General features: G+C 35.6%; 1 protein-coding gene across 12 annotated transcripts in view; it reads right to left on the bottom strand.

The window, feature by feature from the left end:
• The window catches only part of WNK1 (WNK lysine deficient protein kinase 1), a 148,842-nt gene that overhangs the window by 56,464 nt on the left and 75,328 nt on the right, over positions 1-17,050 (bottom strand). For all 12 annotated transcript variants that reach the window (XM_045071886.1, XM_004773721.3, XM_013046412.2 and 9 more), the window contains 2 exons: positions 15,042-15,262; positions 12,618-12,775 (listed from right to left, as the gene is read on the bottom strand). In XM_045071886.1, coding sequence (XP_044927821.1) covers positions 12,618-12,775; positions 15,042-15,262 — 379 coding nt within the window. The remainder of the gene's footprint in view (positions 1-12,617; positions 12,776-15,041; positions 15,263-17,050) is intronic.

The following is a 17,050-nucleotide window of genomic DNA, read 5'->3' as shown; positions in this document are numbered from 1 at the left end:
TCAGCCTCACTTGTTTCTATAAAAAAAAAAAAAAAAAAAAAAAAAGGAGTGAACTGTAATCTGTTATATAAAAAACTAAAAGGAATTTCACCCTAACTGCTTTAATTCTGTTTTTCCCAGACAGAATGTTCAAACCTTGCAATCCAATGGCTAATAGAATCAGTGACAAAGTCAAATTACACAAACAAAGTAATTAAAAATCCCCATTATTTCTAACTTGGTTGTTATGAGGCTGGATTCGGCCAGATTCTTATTGGTATGAACCATTAGTTTACAGGAATTTGAGCACACCTTATGATCCCATTGGAAAACAAACCTCTTCAAACTCTATACCAAATCTAGCTAGTTCAATCAAAGGAAATTAGTTTACCTCATGATTCCCCAAGGCTCATTACTCTCTGGATACATGAAAGCTTGTGTGTGGCTCCAACCTAAAGTGTACTATCCTTCATATAAAAAATTGATGCCATTGCTTACTGTAGTTTCTATTCTTTTAATAGCAGACAAAAATTGTGCTAAGGACATTACTACTCTTACTCGGATTTTCTCATTATCAATGGCAGATTTTCAAGATAACTGAAGGTTTTCTCCTTTAAACAGGGATCATGAGCCCTCTCTATTGGGCTCAAACCTGTAATAACAGCCTTATGCTGCCTGTGTACCCTAATTTTTTTATGCTCAGATTTTTTTCCCATTGAGGTCTAAAAAAAAGTTTAAAAAGCAAAAACAGGCCAAGAAAAAATATTAAGGTTTGCATTAATGTCATGCTAGATATGCTTGATTTCTGACACTACCATCAGCACCACTACTGCTATTATTATTACTACTATTTCTCCTTCATGTCCTTGGGACAAAACCCTTAACTTCTGATTCTATTATCTGTGAAATGAAGATATTATCTACTTACCAGGAAAAAAATAAGATAGTATATGTAAAGCACTTTCCAAGGTTACTGGCAAGAAGCAAGATTAAAAATAAACATTAGCTCATTCATTCTGTTCTAAAACTTGACTTATTTTAAGTTCATTAAACACATTTTAATAACTGCAAATTACTGAATGTCACTGGATAAAGAATGGACCAAGAGACAATACACTACTAAGCATGTCATAATGATGTTAATGCTAACAACAGCAATACCTACTAAGTACGGATTGATTAACTGTATGTGAGGCACGTGTCTATGTTCTACATACATTTCTCATTTAATCTTCATAAACCCCTTAGGTTCAGAGAAGTTAAATAACTTACTCAAGCTATCACAACTAGGAAATGACATGGCTGGGATTTAAACTTAAGGAGACACAACTCCAGAGACCTCCATAGGCAACGTAAAATTGGCTTTCACTCTCTACAATTCTGTATACATTTCACAAAATCTGAGCTCTATGACCGGTCAGTCTCTAAACACTAGGAATAGAGCAAAGAACAAGACAAATAAAACCCCCAACCCACAGAATATGTATTCTAATTGGGGTTTTAGATGAATGCTGTAAGGCTGTGATAAAAGCCATAAAGAAGGGGTGCCTGGGTGGCTCAGTGGGTTAAGCCTCTGCCTTCAGCTCAGGTCATGATCTCGGGGTCCTGAGATTGAGTCCCGCATCGGGCTATGCTCCGCAGGAAGCCTGCTTCCTCCTCTCTCTCTCTCTGCCTGCCTCTCTGCCTACTTGTGATCTCTGTCAGATAAATAAATAAATTCTTTAAAAAAAAAAAAAGCCATAAGGAAAATAATAAAAGGAACAGAAATAAAGTGTGTATGCACTGAAAAATATTTTAGAGAGGTGGGCAAGGAAATCCTCTCTGAGAAAGTAACATTTCAGGTACAGACCTGAAAAAACTGCATGTACAGACAATGACATGAAACAATTTATTATCAGTGCACTATAGAACATAATTGTTAAGCCACAGTGTACATTTACCCCCTCCAAATCAGCACTTACACAGACAGGTTTAAATAACTTTAGATCACAGATTGACACTGTAATTGACCTGGATTCAGTATAGTATTTTGATATGAGCAAAGCATATAGATTCATACAGTATTTTGATATGGGCACAGGATCTGGGATCAGAGAACAGAAATAACAGAATGCTCTCTCATCTTCTAGATATGTAATCTTGGGCTAGCCTTCTTGGGCTTCAGACCTTTATTTATAAAACGTTGATAAGAGTAGCAATTACTCACTTCCCACTCCAGGTTGTTGGAAGAGTTGCAAAGTGTTTTATGCAAGGTCTGGTACAAAAGGATGTTTATTTATTAATATTTACATTGCTATCACACATATTTGTATGACAGTACACCACTGCAGGATCCGACATGTAGTAGTGGACTGATCTACAGAGGAAAAAAGAAACCTGTTCTTGAAGGGCTCAGTTCTAATGAGGGGACAACAGTTAGTATCAAATAATAATTATTATTTTAATAAAACAGAGGTAGAATATGATGGGAACATAGAAGAATGATATTGGCATGACTTTCTTCCAAGAATGCTAAAATATTTCTGATAAAAAGTGCCAGGGCGCTGAAGCTACTGGTAATTACTTCATATAAAATTTGTCTCACCACCTCTGTGACAGGGGGGCCAATAAAGTTCTCAACTTACTTTTCCAGGAATACTGTCTTTGACCCTCTAAAGGAGATCAAATACGCTACTTCCTTATGCCTATAAAATCCATCTGCTTTAGTGTAATTACTACTTCAATGTTTACTGATTACTAATAGGGTATACATAGTAGAACTGGGATGGAAACCAGAAATATGGAGCAATAAGGGCACTGTATGGTAGTAGTGGTAAGGGAATGACAGGGTGGGGGGAATTTGCATTAGGGAGGCCTATGATCTCTCAATAGATAACCAAGCACGCTTCCTTTATAAATGTGTAATAGTTATGCAGGGATGCTAACATTTACTTAAAAAAAAAAAATTAGTTAAATTTATATCCAGGGCAGACTCAAGATGGATTTCATCACAACAGTCATCACTAACTGTTTACATAAATCACTGTATAAGCTAGGGATTTACTTCAATCCCCCATGTTTATCTTAGCACCCAAAACATGAGAAAACCTTTAGAAAACTAAAAAAGGACACAGGCATTTTTAATTCTTGGCTGGAAGCCAGAATTAATTGGAAGCCTTAGAAGATGGGGATGGAGGTTGGTGAAATCAAGACATTTCCCAGATAAGAAATATAATGACTGATAGGACAGAATAAGGGACTATAGATAATACAGAACTAAATTTTCAGAGCTGAGAGGAAAATAAAGAGTGAGCATGGGTGCGTTCTAGAGTGGGGGATGGGGACAGGAAGAGGGAAAGAGAGAATCTTCAGTGGGTTCCATGCTAGGGTTCAATCCAATGGACCCTGAAATCATGACTTGAGCCAAAATCAAGAGTCACAGCCAAAATCAAGAGTCACACGCTTAACCGAGTCATGCAGAAGTCCCTAGAAACTAAAGAGTCTAAAAGTTCCAACTGATTTAAAGAACTCCTCAAGCTTTTTATTCCATCTTTTCTACAGCTTGACTTATTTTTTTGCTTTTAAAAAAGCAATTCCTTAAAAAAAAAAAAGCAATTCCTAAATAAGTCAGAAAAAAATGCAATTAAATAGGGTAAAATTTCTAAATCAGTCTGGTTACTTATAATGCTAGTAAAAAGGTCTCAAGAATGACAGAATAATAATTTTCAGTTAACGTTTTGGTATTATATTATTTAGTCTATGGTACATATAATTAGAAAGGATCTGAGGTGATCAGTTTCCACTCACACTTCTCAAACTTCAGTGTACACATGAATCATCTTTGGATATCGTAAAATGCCAGGTTTTGATCTGATTTGTCTGGGAGGGGGTTGAAATTTTACATTTTCAACAAGTGCCCTAGGATACCAAATCTGCTCGTCTGGGAACTACACTTTGCATAGCAAAGATCTAATCAGAGACTCTCAGTGTATAGTATTCAAAACTCTATCAGAGATCTATGAGGTGTCTCTTTTCCAATGACATATCTGCATTAGGCCAGATTTTCTTTATACATTTCAACCAAATAAAAAATATTGTAATTGATTTCATACAGAAACAGATACAAGAACCCAACTGTCTTCTTTCTGACCAGACATTAAAGACAGTTGCAAAAATGTAAAAATGCTATTCTTTTCACTAAATCTTTAAAATTAGTTTTGGAAAAAATCATATTTTGCAAAAATGTTATTGATGTCAACATATATTGAGCTTTTTATATCATTAATCAATACATTATAAAATTTGGTGTTAATTTCTAATATGGTAAAATAGATATAACACAAATGAAAGCTCTTTGGGGTCTTCAGTAATTTTTATGAGTATAAAAGGGTCCTGATAAAAAAAGTCTGACAGTCACTGAACTAAATCATTCAAGTCTGGTAGCTGCTATCTTAATCTCCTCAAAAGTTTTTTTTTTTTTTTTTAAAGATTTTATTTATTTATTTGTCAGAGAGAGAGGGAGAGCAAGCAAGCACAGGCAGACAGAATGGCAGGCAGAGGGAGAAGCAGGCTCCCCGCCGAGCAAGGAGCCCGATGTGGGACTCGATCCCAGGACACTGGGACCATGACCTGAGCCGAAGGCAGCCGCTTAACCAACTGAGCCACCCAGGCGTCCCTCCTCAAAAGATTTTAATGGATAGAATCTCAAACCTCTGCAGGCCTTTGTAATGCTGTATAATCTTTTCAAGTTCTTTATCATGAATTATGATTTTTCTTCCTTTTTATTTAGTCTCCTCTAGGTTAAAGAAAACAATTGCTGAGCTCCTTCCTCTTTTAATTAGCATGTTAAGTCCCTTCACTCAAGAAATCTAAAGAAACAGGTATCCTTGCTTTTTGAAAGTTTGTATTATGCCACTTTGCTTTTATGAAAGACCTACATTAGTACCTGTTTTTACTAACCGAAAGAAAACCAAAGACAACTTTTGCTTTTATGAAAAAGGGCAAAAAGTGAAAACAGAATTCAGGGCTTATTTTGCAGTGAGCCAGTAAAGACACAGTACATACCCTGAGCAGCAAGAATGGCAATGCCAAGCTCCGTCCCCTGGGAGCTACATTCAGCATCAAGATACTATAGTTTTGAATTGTGCCTATGAACACCTGTGCTTTATCTTGACTTATTTTATGTGTTTTTTAGCAAGATATGTCCTAAGGTATTAGAAAAAAGCCTAAGAGTGGTTATTTTCAGGGTTTGAGAGTACTCAAAATATTTTAATATAAATTCTTTCACTTTATGCCTTTGCAACTAATAAAAGATTGCACAGGAATGCTCTACTTATGGATAGTGAAGGAAACCTATAGCTCTTAAAAGTGAAAATGATGGGTCTCAATCAGAAAGGTCTCATGAATCAGGAACTGCCTGAAACATTTGAGTTTTTTTTTTTTTTTTTTTTAAGATTTCATCATTTATTTGAGAGAGAGACAGAGTGTAAGAGAGCACAAACTGTGGAGAGGGAAAAGCAGGCTGCTCATCGAACAGGGTAACTGATGTGGGGCTCAATCCCAGGATCCTGGGATAGTAATGTAAGCCAAAGGCAGCCACCCAACCGACTGAGCCACCCAGGTGGCTGGAAACATTTGAGGTATTAATAAGTGAAATTATGATCTGGTTTTCCCTATGAAATCTCAGAAAAGAAAGTGCAAGTGATCACAGTGTTAAAAATAATGGTGAAATACTTCAACAAAATACAGACCTAGCCTCGTAACGGAAAGAGTTACTTATAAAATAGTTGTTTAGAAATTACAACTATGAGGGGAGCCTGGATGGCACAGTTGGTTAGCATCCAACTCTTGGTTTTAGCTCAGGCTGTGATCTGATGGTCCTGGGATGAGCCCTCCGTTCAGCTCCACACTCAGCACAGAGTCTGCCTGAAAGTCTATCTCCTTCTGCCCCTCCTGTTCATGCTCTCTAAAATAAATAAATAAATATTTTAAAAAATTTACAAATAAGAGATTTGAGAATCAATGGAAAAGTATGTGTATAGATGGCTTTCTTGAATATACTTCATATCCTGGAATTTTGATTTTTTCTAATTATTAAAGTCATTGTTTCCAGCTCTACTTGTATCAAATAGTTTTACTCATCCTATAATATGTATTGCTTTTATATGTGTATCAGCTTCTACTTGTTATGATTCAATTTCATTTTAGGATAATTTTGTTAATACTTCAAAGGTGGCCTTATGTTACATTCCTCTTTTGCAAGGTAAATTCAAACTTCCAAACTTACACAATGTCTGACTGCCTATATTTGGGATTCCTTAAGTTAACAATCATTTATTCTCAAAATATTACTAAGTGCCTACAATGTTCCATATGCTATGCTATCAATAGAATACGTATAAACAAAGACTTGATAAATCAGACTCTGGGACATTATATATGTCTTTTAAGACATTATACATTTCATCCTTTCGGTTCCCAGTCCCTCTCCAGAAGGGACGGTAGCTATAGGTTCAAACGGTTTAATAAAGAGAAAAGGAGGAAGAAATAAAATTTGTTGAACATAACAAATGTGGTATAGTTATACAATGGAATATTATTCAGTCATAAGAAAAGATGAAATGCTGATGAAAAGAATGAAATACATGCTACAACATGGGTAAACCCTGAAAACACTAAGCTAATTTTTTCAAAGCATAATATAAAAGACCTAACAGAAAATGTGTAACACAAAAGGTCATATATCATATGATTCCATTTGTAAGAAATGTCCACAACAGGCAAATCAAATCCAGAGACATAAAGCAGATTAGTGGTTGACAGGGCCTCAGTGGAAGGGGGAATGGAGAGTGACTGCCAAGAGGTACAGAATTTCTTTTTGGGGTTGATAGGTTCAATATGAATATATTAAAAAACTGAATTGTACATCTTAAACTATTTCAGTGATAAATTTATGGTATGTGAATTTTTTTCTTTTTTTAAAGATTTTATTTATTTATTTGACAGAGATGACAAGTAGGCAGAGAGGCAGGCAGAAGTCGGGGGGAAGCAGGCTCCACTCTGAGCAGAGAGCCCGATGCTCTCTGGGACCCTGGGATCCCAGGACCTTGGGATCACGACCTGAGCTGAAGGTGGAGGCTTTAACCCACTGAGCCACCCAGGCACCCTGGTATGTGAATTTTTTCTTAAAACATGGTGAAAAACTGAAAACAGGCTACATACTATACTATGAATATGGAACTATACTATACTAAGAATATGGAAAAGTGGTATTGGTCTTTTTCAGTTCTATTACATTAACATGGAAAACTCTCATTTAAGAAGGGGATTTTGAGCTTGGATCTGCATCTGCAAAAAAAGATACATTTGTGAGGGGTGTCTGGGTGGCTTAGTCATGATCCCTTGAGACATTTTCAATATCAACCTTGATTTAGAGAAATAATAAGTAAGTTAATTTGCAAGATTAATCAGAGAGACTTATCACTAAATAAGAGACAGCCCAGTCAATACCTATTTCGAGTCTCTAACAACAGGTTACAAAACAGCAGAGCCATTTTCTGCTGGTACATAACAAAATTTACCCCCTTTTCAAAAGAGAAATATTATAAGATCAACAAAGGAGGCTGGTATGTTAAGAGTGCTTAAATACATGGTTATCTAATGTGTATTTCATCTACCCAGTCTGTTTGATATAAGAAAAAAACATTCAGGGACACCTGGGTGGCTCAGCTGGGTAAGCATCTGCCTTCAGCTCAGGTCATGATCCCAGGGTCCTGGGATTGAGCCCCACGTCGTCGGGCTCCATGCTTAGTGGGAAGCGTGCTTCTCCCTTCCCCACGCCTCCTGCTTGTGTTCCCTCTCTTGCTTTGTCTCTCTCTCAAATAAATAAATAAAATCTTCTAAAAAAAAATTTGTTGGATGAATGCATGAACTATTATGGGTTGAATTCTTGCCCTCCCAAAAGATACGTTAAAATTCCAACCCTCAGTATCTCAGAATCTGACCTTATTTGAAAACAGATCATTGTGATTACAGGTACAACCCCAGAGTGGGGTGGGCCCTTAATACACTCTGACTGGTGTCCTTCTAAGAAGAGAAGACACAGACAGAAGAGGAAGGACCACCATGTGAGACAGACACTGAAGTGCTGCAGATGCAAGCCAAGAAATGCTAAGGATTGCTAGCTAACCATCAGAAGGTAAGAGGCAACAAAAAAAGTACTTCCCTCCACGTGTCAGAGAGCATGACCTTGCTATAACCTTGATTTTGGACCTCTGGCCTCAGAATTGTGAGACAATAAATTTCTGCCGGTTTAAACCATCCAGTTTGTGGCCCTTTGTTATAACAACTCCCTATGCTCAAATACTTGGTGAACCAATTTATACTTCAGGTGTATACAGTTTCCTGTGTCTCCCAAATCTCAACTCTTCCTTGAAAGTTAGCTAAAAAAAATTAATATGTGTGGATGTGGTAATGTAGTATGATAAAATAGATGACTAAATTCACATATTTGAATTCAAAAAAGGATCTGACAGGACCCTATCAAAACAAGTGGGTCAAAAATTTAAAAGATTAACTAAAAAAAAGTAGGTGGTTCAAATTTGTTTTAGTGTAGTATTTTGTCAACTAGTCTGTCATTTCTAGCAAAATCGGGAGCGTTAATGAAAGGAAATAAAATCCCAGGCAATTTTTTAAAAAAGGGCAAATTACCCTTAGGAAATATAACAAATATATATACATACATACATACATACATACATGTAATTCACTTATAAAATACTTATTATTCCTATAGTTAATTTTTTAAAAAAGATTTCATTTATTTATTTGACAGAGAGACAGACCATAAGTAGGCGGGGGGTGGGGTGGGGTGGGAAGCAGGCTCCCCGCTGAGCAGAGAGCCTGATGTGGGGTTTGATCCCAGGACCCTGAGATCATGACCTGAGCTGAAGGCAGAGGCTTAACCCACTGAGCCACCCAGGCCCCCCGATAGTTAATTTTTAAAACTAAACTCTTATTGGTTATTTCACTGAAAAAGTTGAGAACTATGTGTTTATCTTCTCTTATACAGATTGTGTAATTATCGTGGGGGGGGGAATATGACATATCAAGATATAGGTCTCTTTTTTCACATTAGAAAATTCCCAGAAACCAACCACTACCCAGTCTTTTGTTTTTTCAACTTTATCCCTAAATTCTGTTCATTAAACTAAGAGTCAGCCTTTTTTAAAAAAATTCTTTCTCACAAGTAAAGCATATACCCATACTTGCCAACCCTTATGTTTTTTTTAAGAACTATATCTGCAGATTCAATTATCTTGTATATAGAAAATCCTAAGGAATCTACTAAAAAACTATTATAAATTCAAGTAAGTTTGTCAGTTTCAAAACCAGTATGCAAAAATTAATAGTATTTGTAATGTGCAATCAAAAATTGAAATAAAAAACTCAATTCCATTTATAATAGAATCCCCCCAAAATACATTATTCAGGAATAAACGTAATAAAAAAAGTAGAAGACTTATACTCTGAAAACTACAAAACACCACAGAAAGAAATTACAAAAGATCTAAGTAAATGGAAAAACATCCCATGTTCATGAACTAGAAGACTCGGGATGGTTGTCATGTGTCCAAATTCATCTATAGATTCAATGCCATATGTACCAGGATCCCAGCTGAACTACAAAAATTGACAAGCTGACTCTAAAATTTATATAGAGTTGCAAAGGACCAAGAAGAGCCAAAACCTGAAGAATAAATAGAAGGATTCACACTTAACGAATTCAAAACTTACTACAAAGCAAGACATACAGATCCATAGAACAGAATTGAGGGTCTAGGAGTAACTTCATGTGCCTATGGTCAACTGCTTCTCAGCAAGGGTGAAATCATTCAATGGAGAAATAATAGTCTTTTCAACAAAGGGTAGTGGGACAGTTGGATAGTTGTCATAAGCAAAAGAATCAAGTTAAAACCCTTACCTCACACCACATACAAAAATTATCTCAAAATGAAACAGAGATCTAATTATAAGAACTAAAACTATAAAACTCCTAGAAGAAAACACATGGGGTAAACGTTCATGACTTGAGGTTTGGAAATGGATTCTTAGATATGACACCAAAAGCATGAGAACAATAAAACATAACATACATTAAACTCGGCCTCATCAAAATGAGAAACTTTTGTGTCCTAAAGGGCACTATTAATATAATGACACTATTAAGAAATTACAACTGGGGTGTCTGGGGTGGCTTAATCAGTTAAGTGTCTGACTCTTTATTTCGGCTCAGGTCATGATCTCAGGGTCAAGAGAATGAGCCCCGCGTCGAGCTCTGCACTCAGTATGGAGTGTATTTGAGATTCTTTGATTCTTTCTGCCCTTCCCCCTGGCTCTCTCTCTCAAATAAATAAATAAATCTTAAAAAAAAAATTATTCAACTGACAGAATGGGAGTAAATAATTGGAAATCATCTATCTCATAAAGGATTTCTATCCAGAATATATGAAGAACTCATACAGCTCAGTAATAAAAAGAAAAATAACCCAATTAAAAACCAAGTAAAGGATCTGAATAGTCATTTTTCCAAAGGAGAAAAGACATACAGTTAATAAGCTTTTATCAGCATCCTGTAATTAGAAATATTTGCTTACACACTTATCTTCTATATTGGAGCTAGTTTTCTGAAGACAGAGAATATATATGTTATTCATATTTAATTATTTGATGTCAGGCTCTGAACTTGGTATGTAGCATGTATTTGCATGTGAGACTTATTTTTATATTTGGGATAGTGCTAAAGGTAAAGAAAGAATTAAACAGAAATACTTTGTAGAGATAAGGCTACAAATCTTAAAGAAGAATATAAAGCAGTAAAAATAAACAGCAAGCACCTACATATAGTGCTTATTGTATACTAAGCACCATTTTAAATGCTTTATATTAATTCAATTTTTGAACTCCTAAGTAAAATCATCAATTACAAATAAAATGTTATGATTGAGATCAGTTGAGAAGCCTGGAAAAGGTGAAAATCCTTATGTAGTGAAACCCATCAGATAAAATTTTGTCGGGGAAGTCTGTTAAATCCAGTATAAAAACTGACTGGATAGCAAAAAAGCATGCATACAAGGTAAATAGCATGTACAAATGGAGAGGAAAAAAGGAAAGGATGTGGCAGATGTGCAAGATAATAAAGAGGACTGGCAGGGCGCCTGGGTGGCTCAGCGTGTTAAAGCCTCTGCCTTCGGCTCCGGTTATGATGCCAGGGATTGCTGGGATTGAGCCCCACATCGGGCTCTCTTCTCAGAGCGGAAGCCTGCTTCCCCCAGTACCCGCCTGCCTCTCTGCCTACTTGTGATCTATGTCTGTCAAATAAATAAATAAAACCTTAAAATAAAAATAAAAAATAAAGAAGACTGGCTTGACTAAAAAAGGTGTTTAGACAAAGATGAAGAAGAGCGAAGATTATAATAAGAATTTGTATATGCTTTCATAAGCAAACTGGTATCATGAAAGTTTCTTATACCAAAAAGAAATAGCAAGGAAATTCAAATAGTTCAAGTGGAGTAGAAAAACAAGTTCATAATGTTAACTACTTCAGGATGGCAGTGTAAGGTGTAAATTAAGTAAGATGTGAAATCAGAGTTCTGACAGTGGGAATGAAGAAGGACTATATCTAAGAGTTATTCTGAACCAAGAACCTGATAAATAGGATCTGATGAATAGAAAAACAAGGAATCGAATATACTTCTTGAGGTTTCAAGAATTCTAAATAAAATGCGGGGAGGATTTATTTATTTATTTTCTAGATAAAACACAGGGGTATTCATTCTAGTGACTGTCCCATCCTACTCCTCAAAGAAAAAGGGATAATGTAAATTATTAGGCACTGGGGGAAAACTGGGGATATAGATATAGAACTCAGATATCTAAGAAGCAAAGCAGATGAACTTTCTAAGGGCAAAGTACAATAGTGATTAGGATACTCATCAGAATTATCTGAAGGCTAAACAAACTACACTTACTACATTTCTGTTGCCCTCACCCAGCCTGAGAAAAAGAAAGTAGGGGGCAACAGCTGTAGATTAAGAGACATACAATAAAGTACCTTCTGTGGACCCTGATAGGTCCTATTTTGAACACTGACTGTAAATAGACATCTCTGAAACAATGGGAGAAATATCCTAATAGGTGAGGGTATTCAGATGATCCAGAAATTACTGTTATGCCTTAAACCCTTGTGGTTACTTATAAATGATTTAATAAATTCATAAATCAATTTTAAACCACTTAGGGAAAGGTCTGTGAACAAAGCAACCTGAGTAAGAGCATTATTTTTAACTCAGATAATGTGTTTTATGGTCAGAGGGAATGAGAACTTAGAAGAAGTAATAAGAGTATTTTTAAACATAATATATTTCAAAATAAAGCTTTAAATGTATGCAAGGAGAATCCAGAATATACCGGTACTTCTTTGATATTTATTTTTGCTCTCACTAAATCAGAAGCAATAAAATCTCTCAACTCCTTCTTTCCCCAGCGACTGAGTATGCGTTCTACTATTGCTCCCTTTTGCATGGTTCAATGATATCCAGCTTGGCATTCCTTTTTTTTGGTGTGACTTAAGCTCACTAATCAATCAGGGTAAGACTTACACTGGTCACTCGACGGTAGATCTGAGCAGCATTTTGGCATTCTGAGTACGGATATTCAGATGTGGCCATCTCAAGCATGCACATCCCAAAAGCATAAACGTCAACAGATTCATCATATTTTTCCTCATACATCTCAGGGGCCATGAACTCTGGGGTACCTTAAATTAAAAGAACAATTTAGACTCAATGTGAGCAGAGGCTACAGATGTTACTCACCTGGGGGAGAAGCAGAGGGGTTAACCTGTGAGATAGAAGCAAGTGGAAGGGAGGGAAGAGAAGAGAGAAGAGTGGTGGGGGCAGGGAAGAGGAAGAAAATCTTAGTATCTTCCACCAAGTATGTCAGAACTTCTGCTGCATGGCCTTCATAAAAGAAACCAGGACAGGGTCAAGTGTTTATTTTATTTACTGTTTCAAATGGATTACTGTTATACAATGTCAAAATAGAAACTTTGATAATAGAAAAACTGATATAATTCATAATGAAAACAAATGGAAGGAAAAGTAAGAGACTAGCAAGAAATAAAGAGGATACAATGGTATCTGCCAGTAAGACAAGATAGGTTAAAAAAGATCAAAATACTTGCCTGCCCCCTGCTGTACGGTAGTTGTAAGGTTAGTATTTATAGCTAGTCTTTGGCCATTAATTCCACCTGATCAGTTTCACTTTTAAGGAGGCTTGCAGTGAAAAATCCAACATTCAATATGTTTTTTAAAAGAAAAGAAAAAAAAAGTGTAATGGTCTATAAAGGCCACTCACCAGAAGCCTTTCTTTACATACTTACCATACCACCTGCAGTACACAAATAAGTCTACTGCAGATAACAAGAAATACAGTGAAGGACATCTTACAGATCTTACAGACAAAAAACAAATACACATAAATGAAGAACTCAAATACAGACTGAGTTACAAGCAGTATGTGATCCCACAGACCAGGTTCTCCAATGGTTCCAAAGAAATTAAGTCTGGATACCTCAAACTGTAGGACATTTCCAAGAACAGGCTTACATAGCATGGTTTAAGCAAAAAAAAAAGAGGTTGGGGGGACCTCTCTTGGGTTAGAGATTTTTTTTTTTTAAGATTTAATTTATTTATTTGACAGAGAGAAATCACAAGTAGGCAGAGAGAGAGAGGAGGAAGCAGACTCCCTGCTGAGCAGAGAGCCCGATGTGGGACTCGATCCCAGGACCCTGAGATCATGACCCGAGCCAAAGGCAGCGGCTTAACCCACTGAGCCACCCAGGCGCCCAGGTTAGAGATTTTTAAGGAGTCAAAGACAATCAAAGAAATGTTTCCTTTTCCTGTAAGGAAGGCAAAAAGGAAATTCAGCTTTAAATAACTCTTTCCCAATTCTTCTTGTTAATCTATTTTAAGAAAATCTAAAAATAGCATTCCAAATCTAAGTCACATAATATTCTATGGAGGACACTATTTTAGAAGAATGTACAAATTACTGGTGTTTTATGGTTTTCTCTTAATACATGAAATTCTAGCACACTTAAAAATTAATGGTTTCCTTGCTGACATCAACTTGGGGGGGGGGGGGCAGAATATCCCCAAAGATTTCAAATTTTCAAAGTGTCATATCCTCTTCAGAGAGTGAAAGCTTATCAAAATAATACACATTAAATTATTTTTCTAGCTGCAACTCTATAACATATAGTTGAAAGTCTGAAAGGACAGTCTTGTTCTTTAGATCACTGATTCTAAATAAGGGGTGATTTTGTTACCCAGGGACATTTAGTCCAGAGACATTTTTGGCTATAACAACTGTGGGGGGGCTGGAAAGGGGATGTGCTCCTGGCATCTAAATCATCTTATAATGCACTAGAAAGCCCTTACAACAAAGAACTATCCAAATGTAAAATAACACTAGGGTTGAAAAGCTCTGCTTCAGATACATCTTCTGAAGAGTAGGAGTAAGAAAAGTTAAAACCAAGTACTCAGAATAAACTCATTTTCACATTTTAAAATAAAGTCTTAATAGGTAGATACTTTTGAATACATATAACCTAATACTTTTTTAGAAAGTAAACTACATAAAAATTCAATTTCTTTCATAAGAAAGTAACTCTATATTTATTATATAATTATTATACATTACTTATATAATTATATAAATAACTACATAATTAATACATATAAACGGAATGACCCAGTAAGATTGATAGTTACATAAGGTTTTGTCAACAAAATTCCCTTTACTTCTCTTCACATAACTTTATGAAACAGTTAGTCTTCCAGATGATCCCAGAAGCATATAGAGAACTCCACATCTCGTAAGTAAAACTGATCACTTCCTGAGTTCAAGCTAGGAATTTTTGAAAGCTTATTTCACATAATGAAAATTCTAACAGGGTCAGGTATCAAAATAAAAGGAATATCAGAAAACCAGTTAGGATGCAAGGTACACCTGAAACATACCTATCACACTCTTGGCAAAAGAAGCTCGCTTCAGGGTTGCCAGACCTAGGTCTCCAATCTTGACTGAGCCTGTAGGGCCAGTGATAAAGATGTTGTCACACTTAAGATCTCGGTGAATAATAGGTGGAGTTCGAGTATGAAGAAACTGAAGTCCTTTAAGGATTTGACGGCACCAGCTTCTTAGAACTTTGATCTTCATCACCTTAAACCTTTTCAGGTACCTAGAAAAGGCAAAGTACACCAAACAGGTTATCAATGATATGAGTTTACTGCTTTGAAGAATTCCATTAAATTCTAGCATATCTGAGATGGGAATATCAAATTTACAATATTAAGATTCAGGAACCTTAAAAGTTAGTGACACTTTTAACAAGGCTAAAGAGGAAAGAATAACAAGTGGTTGGTAAATGAATTCTAATAACAAAACACAAAAAACAAATTCCTTAAAACTGGATCACTACTAAAATAGAAGTTAAGAGACAGAAAAATAAACAACAAAAATTTTTAAAAAGTAAAGGGGTAGATTTTGACTTCTGGTAAATGGTGAAGTAATTCTTATTGGACACAGATAAAATTATAAACTATAGTAAAAAAATATAAAAACAACCACTTCAAGGCTCTTGAGAGCAATCAAAATTAGGCATGAATTGAAAGGGAGCTCACATGAGGGAAAAAGGAAGCACTGCTTGAGCTTCCTATTTTCTAAATCTTTTCAGTTAGGAAAGGCTCTAGCCTGAATGTACAGATCAGCTCAAGTCTAAATAGAAGCTTGTTAGCCTTATTAGCTGAGAAACAGAAAAAGTTCAAGAAGACCACAGCAGCTAGAACAGTGCTGTCCAAAAGAACTTTCTATAGTGACAGTCTGTTCAATATAGTATTCACTATACAAAAATAAATTAAAATTTAAAATTCCATTTTTCAGCTGCATCAGCCACATTTTAAATGTTTAACAGCCACATATATCAAGTGGCTACCATTTTGGATTATACAAATTATAAAACATTTCCATCACCACAGAGAGTTCCAGTGGACAGCAGAGATCTAGAAAGTAAAGGAGGGAAATCCCAGAAGGGTGGTAGAGAAGGGGAGTCCCAAATCCTGAATAGTCATTCTGCCCAAATCTCTTTTAAGATAATAAAAATGTTCTATACCTTAATCGGATTTTGGTTACTTGAGTGAATATGCCTTTGTCAAAACTCATAGAACAATACCATTACGACTAACTACACTTTTCATTGTATTTAAATTTTACTGTAAGGAAAAACAAAGCATATAAATATTAGAACTTTAATGAAATAAGCACTTGAGTGTTTACACGTGAAGCATACTGAGGTCTACACCTTTGGAATAAATAAAATTAGGAAAGATAGGGAAATGATTAGATGGACGTATGTGGTAAAGTAAATGCAGCAAAAGTTAATAATAGAACCTAGGCAGTGAATATGTACATGTTCATTGGCAGTTCTTTCAATTTTTCCGTATAACTGAAAAATTCTAGGAGAAAATTTTGGGAAAAAGTTGAGTCTGGCTTGTATCTCTTTCACATTTACAAAATGATCAAGTATATAAAACATAATAGATAATTATATATTAACCTTGTAACTTATAATTTCATTAAATTTGCTTAGAATCACTGGAATTTTCTATGTGAACAATTACATAACCTGCAAACAAGGGCAATGGTATTTCTTACATTCCCATCTTTATGCCTTTTACTAGTTTTCCCTGCGTTTATGTCTTATTTAATGGGCGGCCCTCTGAAACAACAGTGAATGTAAGTGGCTAAAACAAGTATTCTTGCTTTGTTCCTAATCTCAGGAGCAATGTTTAAGCTTGACATATATAAGTTATAGGTTGGTGGATGTTGTTTAGCAGTTGGAGAAAGTTCCTTACCATTCCTAGTTTGGCTAAGAGTTTTTAGCCATAAATAGATAGATACTGAATTGTCAAATACTTTTCGACATATTTTGAAATGGTCATATGCTTTTCTCCACTATTCTGTTAATGTG

The sequence above is a fragment of the Mustela putorius genome, unplaced genomic scaffold (genome assembly GCF_011764305.1).
Source record: "Mustela putorius furo isolate JIRA1106 unplaced genomic scaffold, ASM1176430v1.1 tig00003988_pilon_pilon_pilon, whole genome shotgun sequence".
Taxonomy (NCBI): domain Eukaryota; kingdom Metazoa; phylum Chordata; class Mammalia; order Carnivora; family Mustelidae; genus Mustela; species Mustela putorius.
Note: the sequence above shows the minus strand (reverse complement) of the source record. Positions and strands in the feature narration are given on the sequence as shown.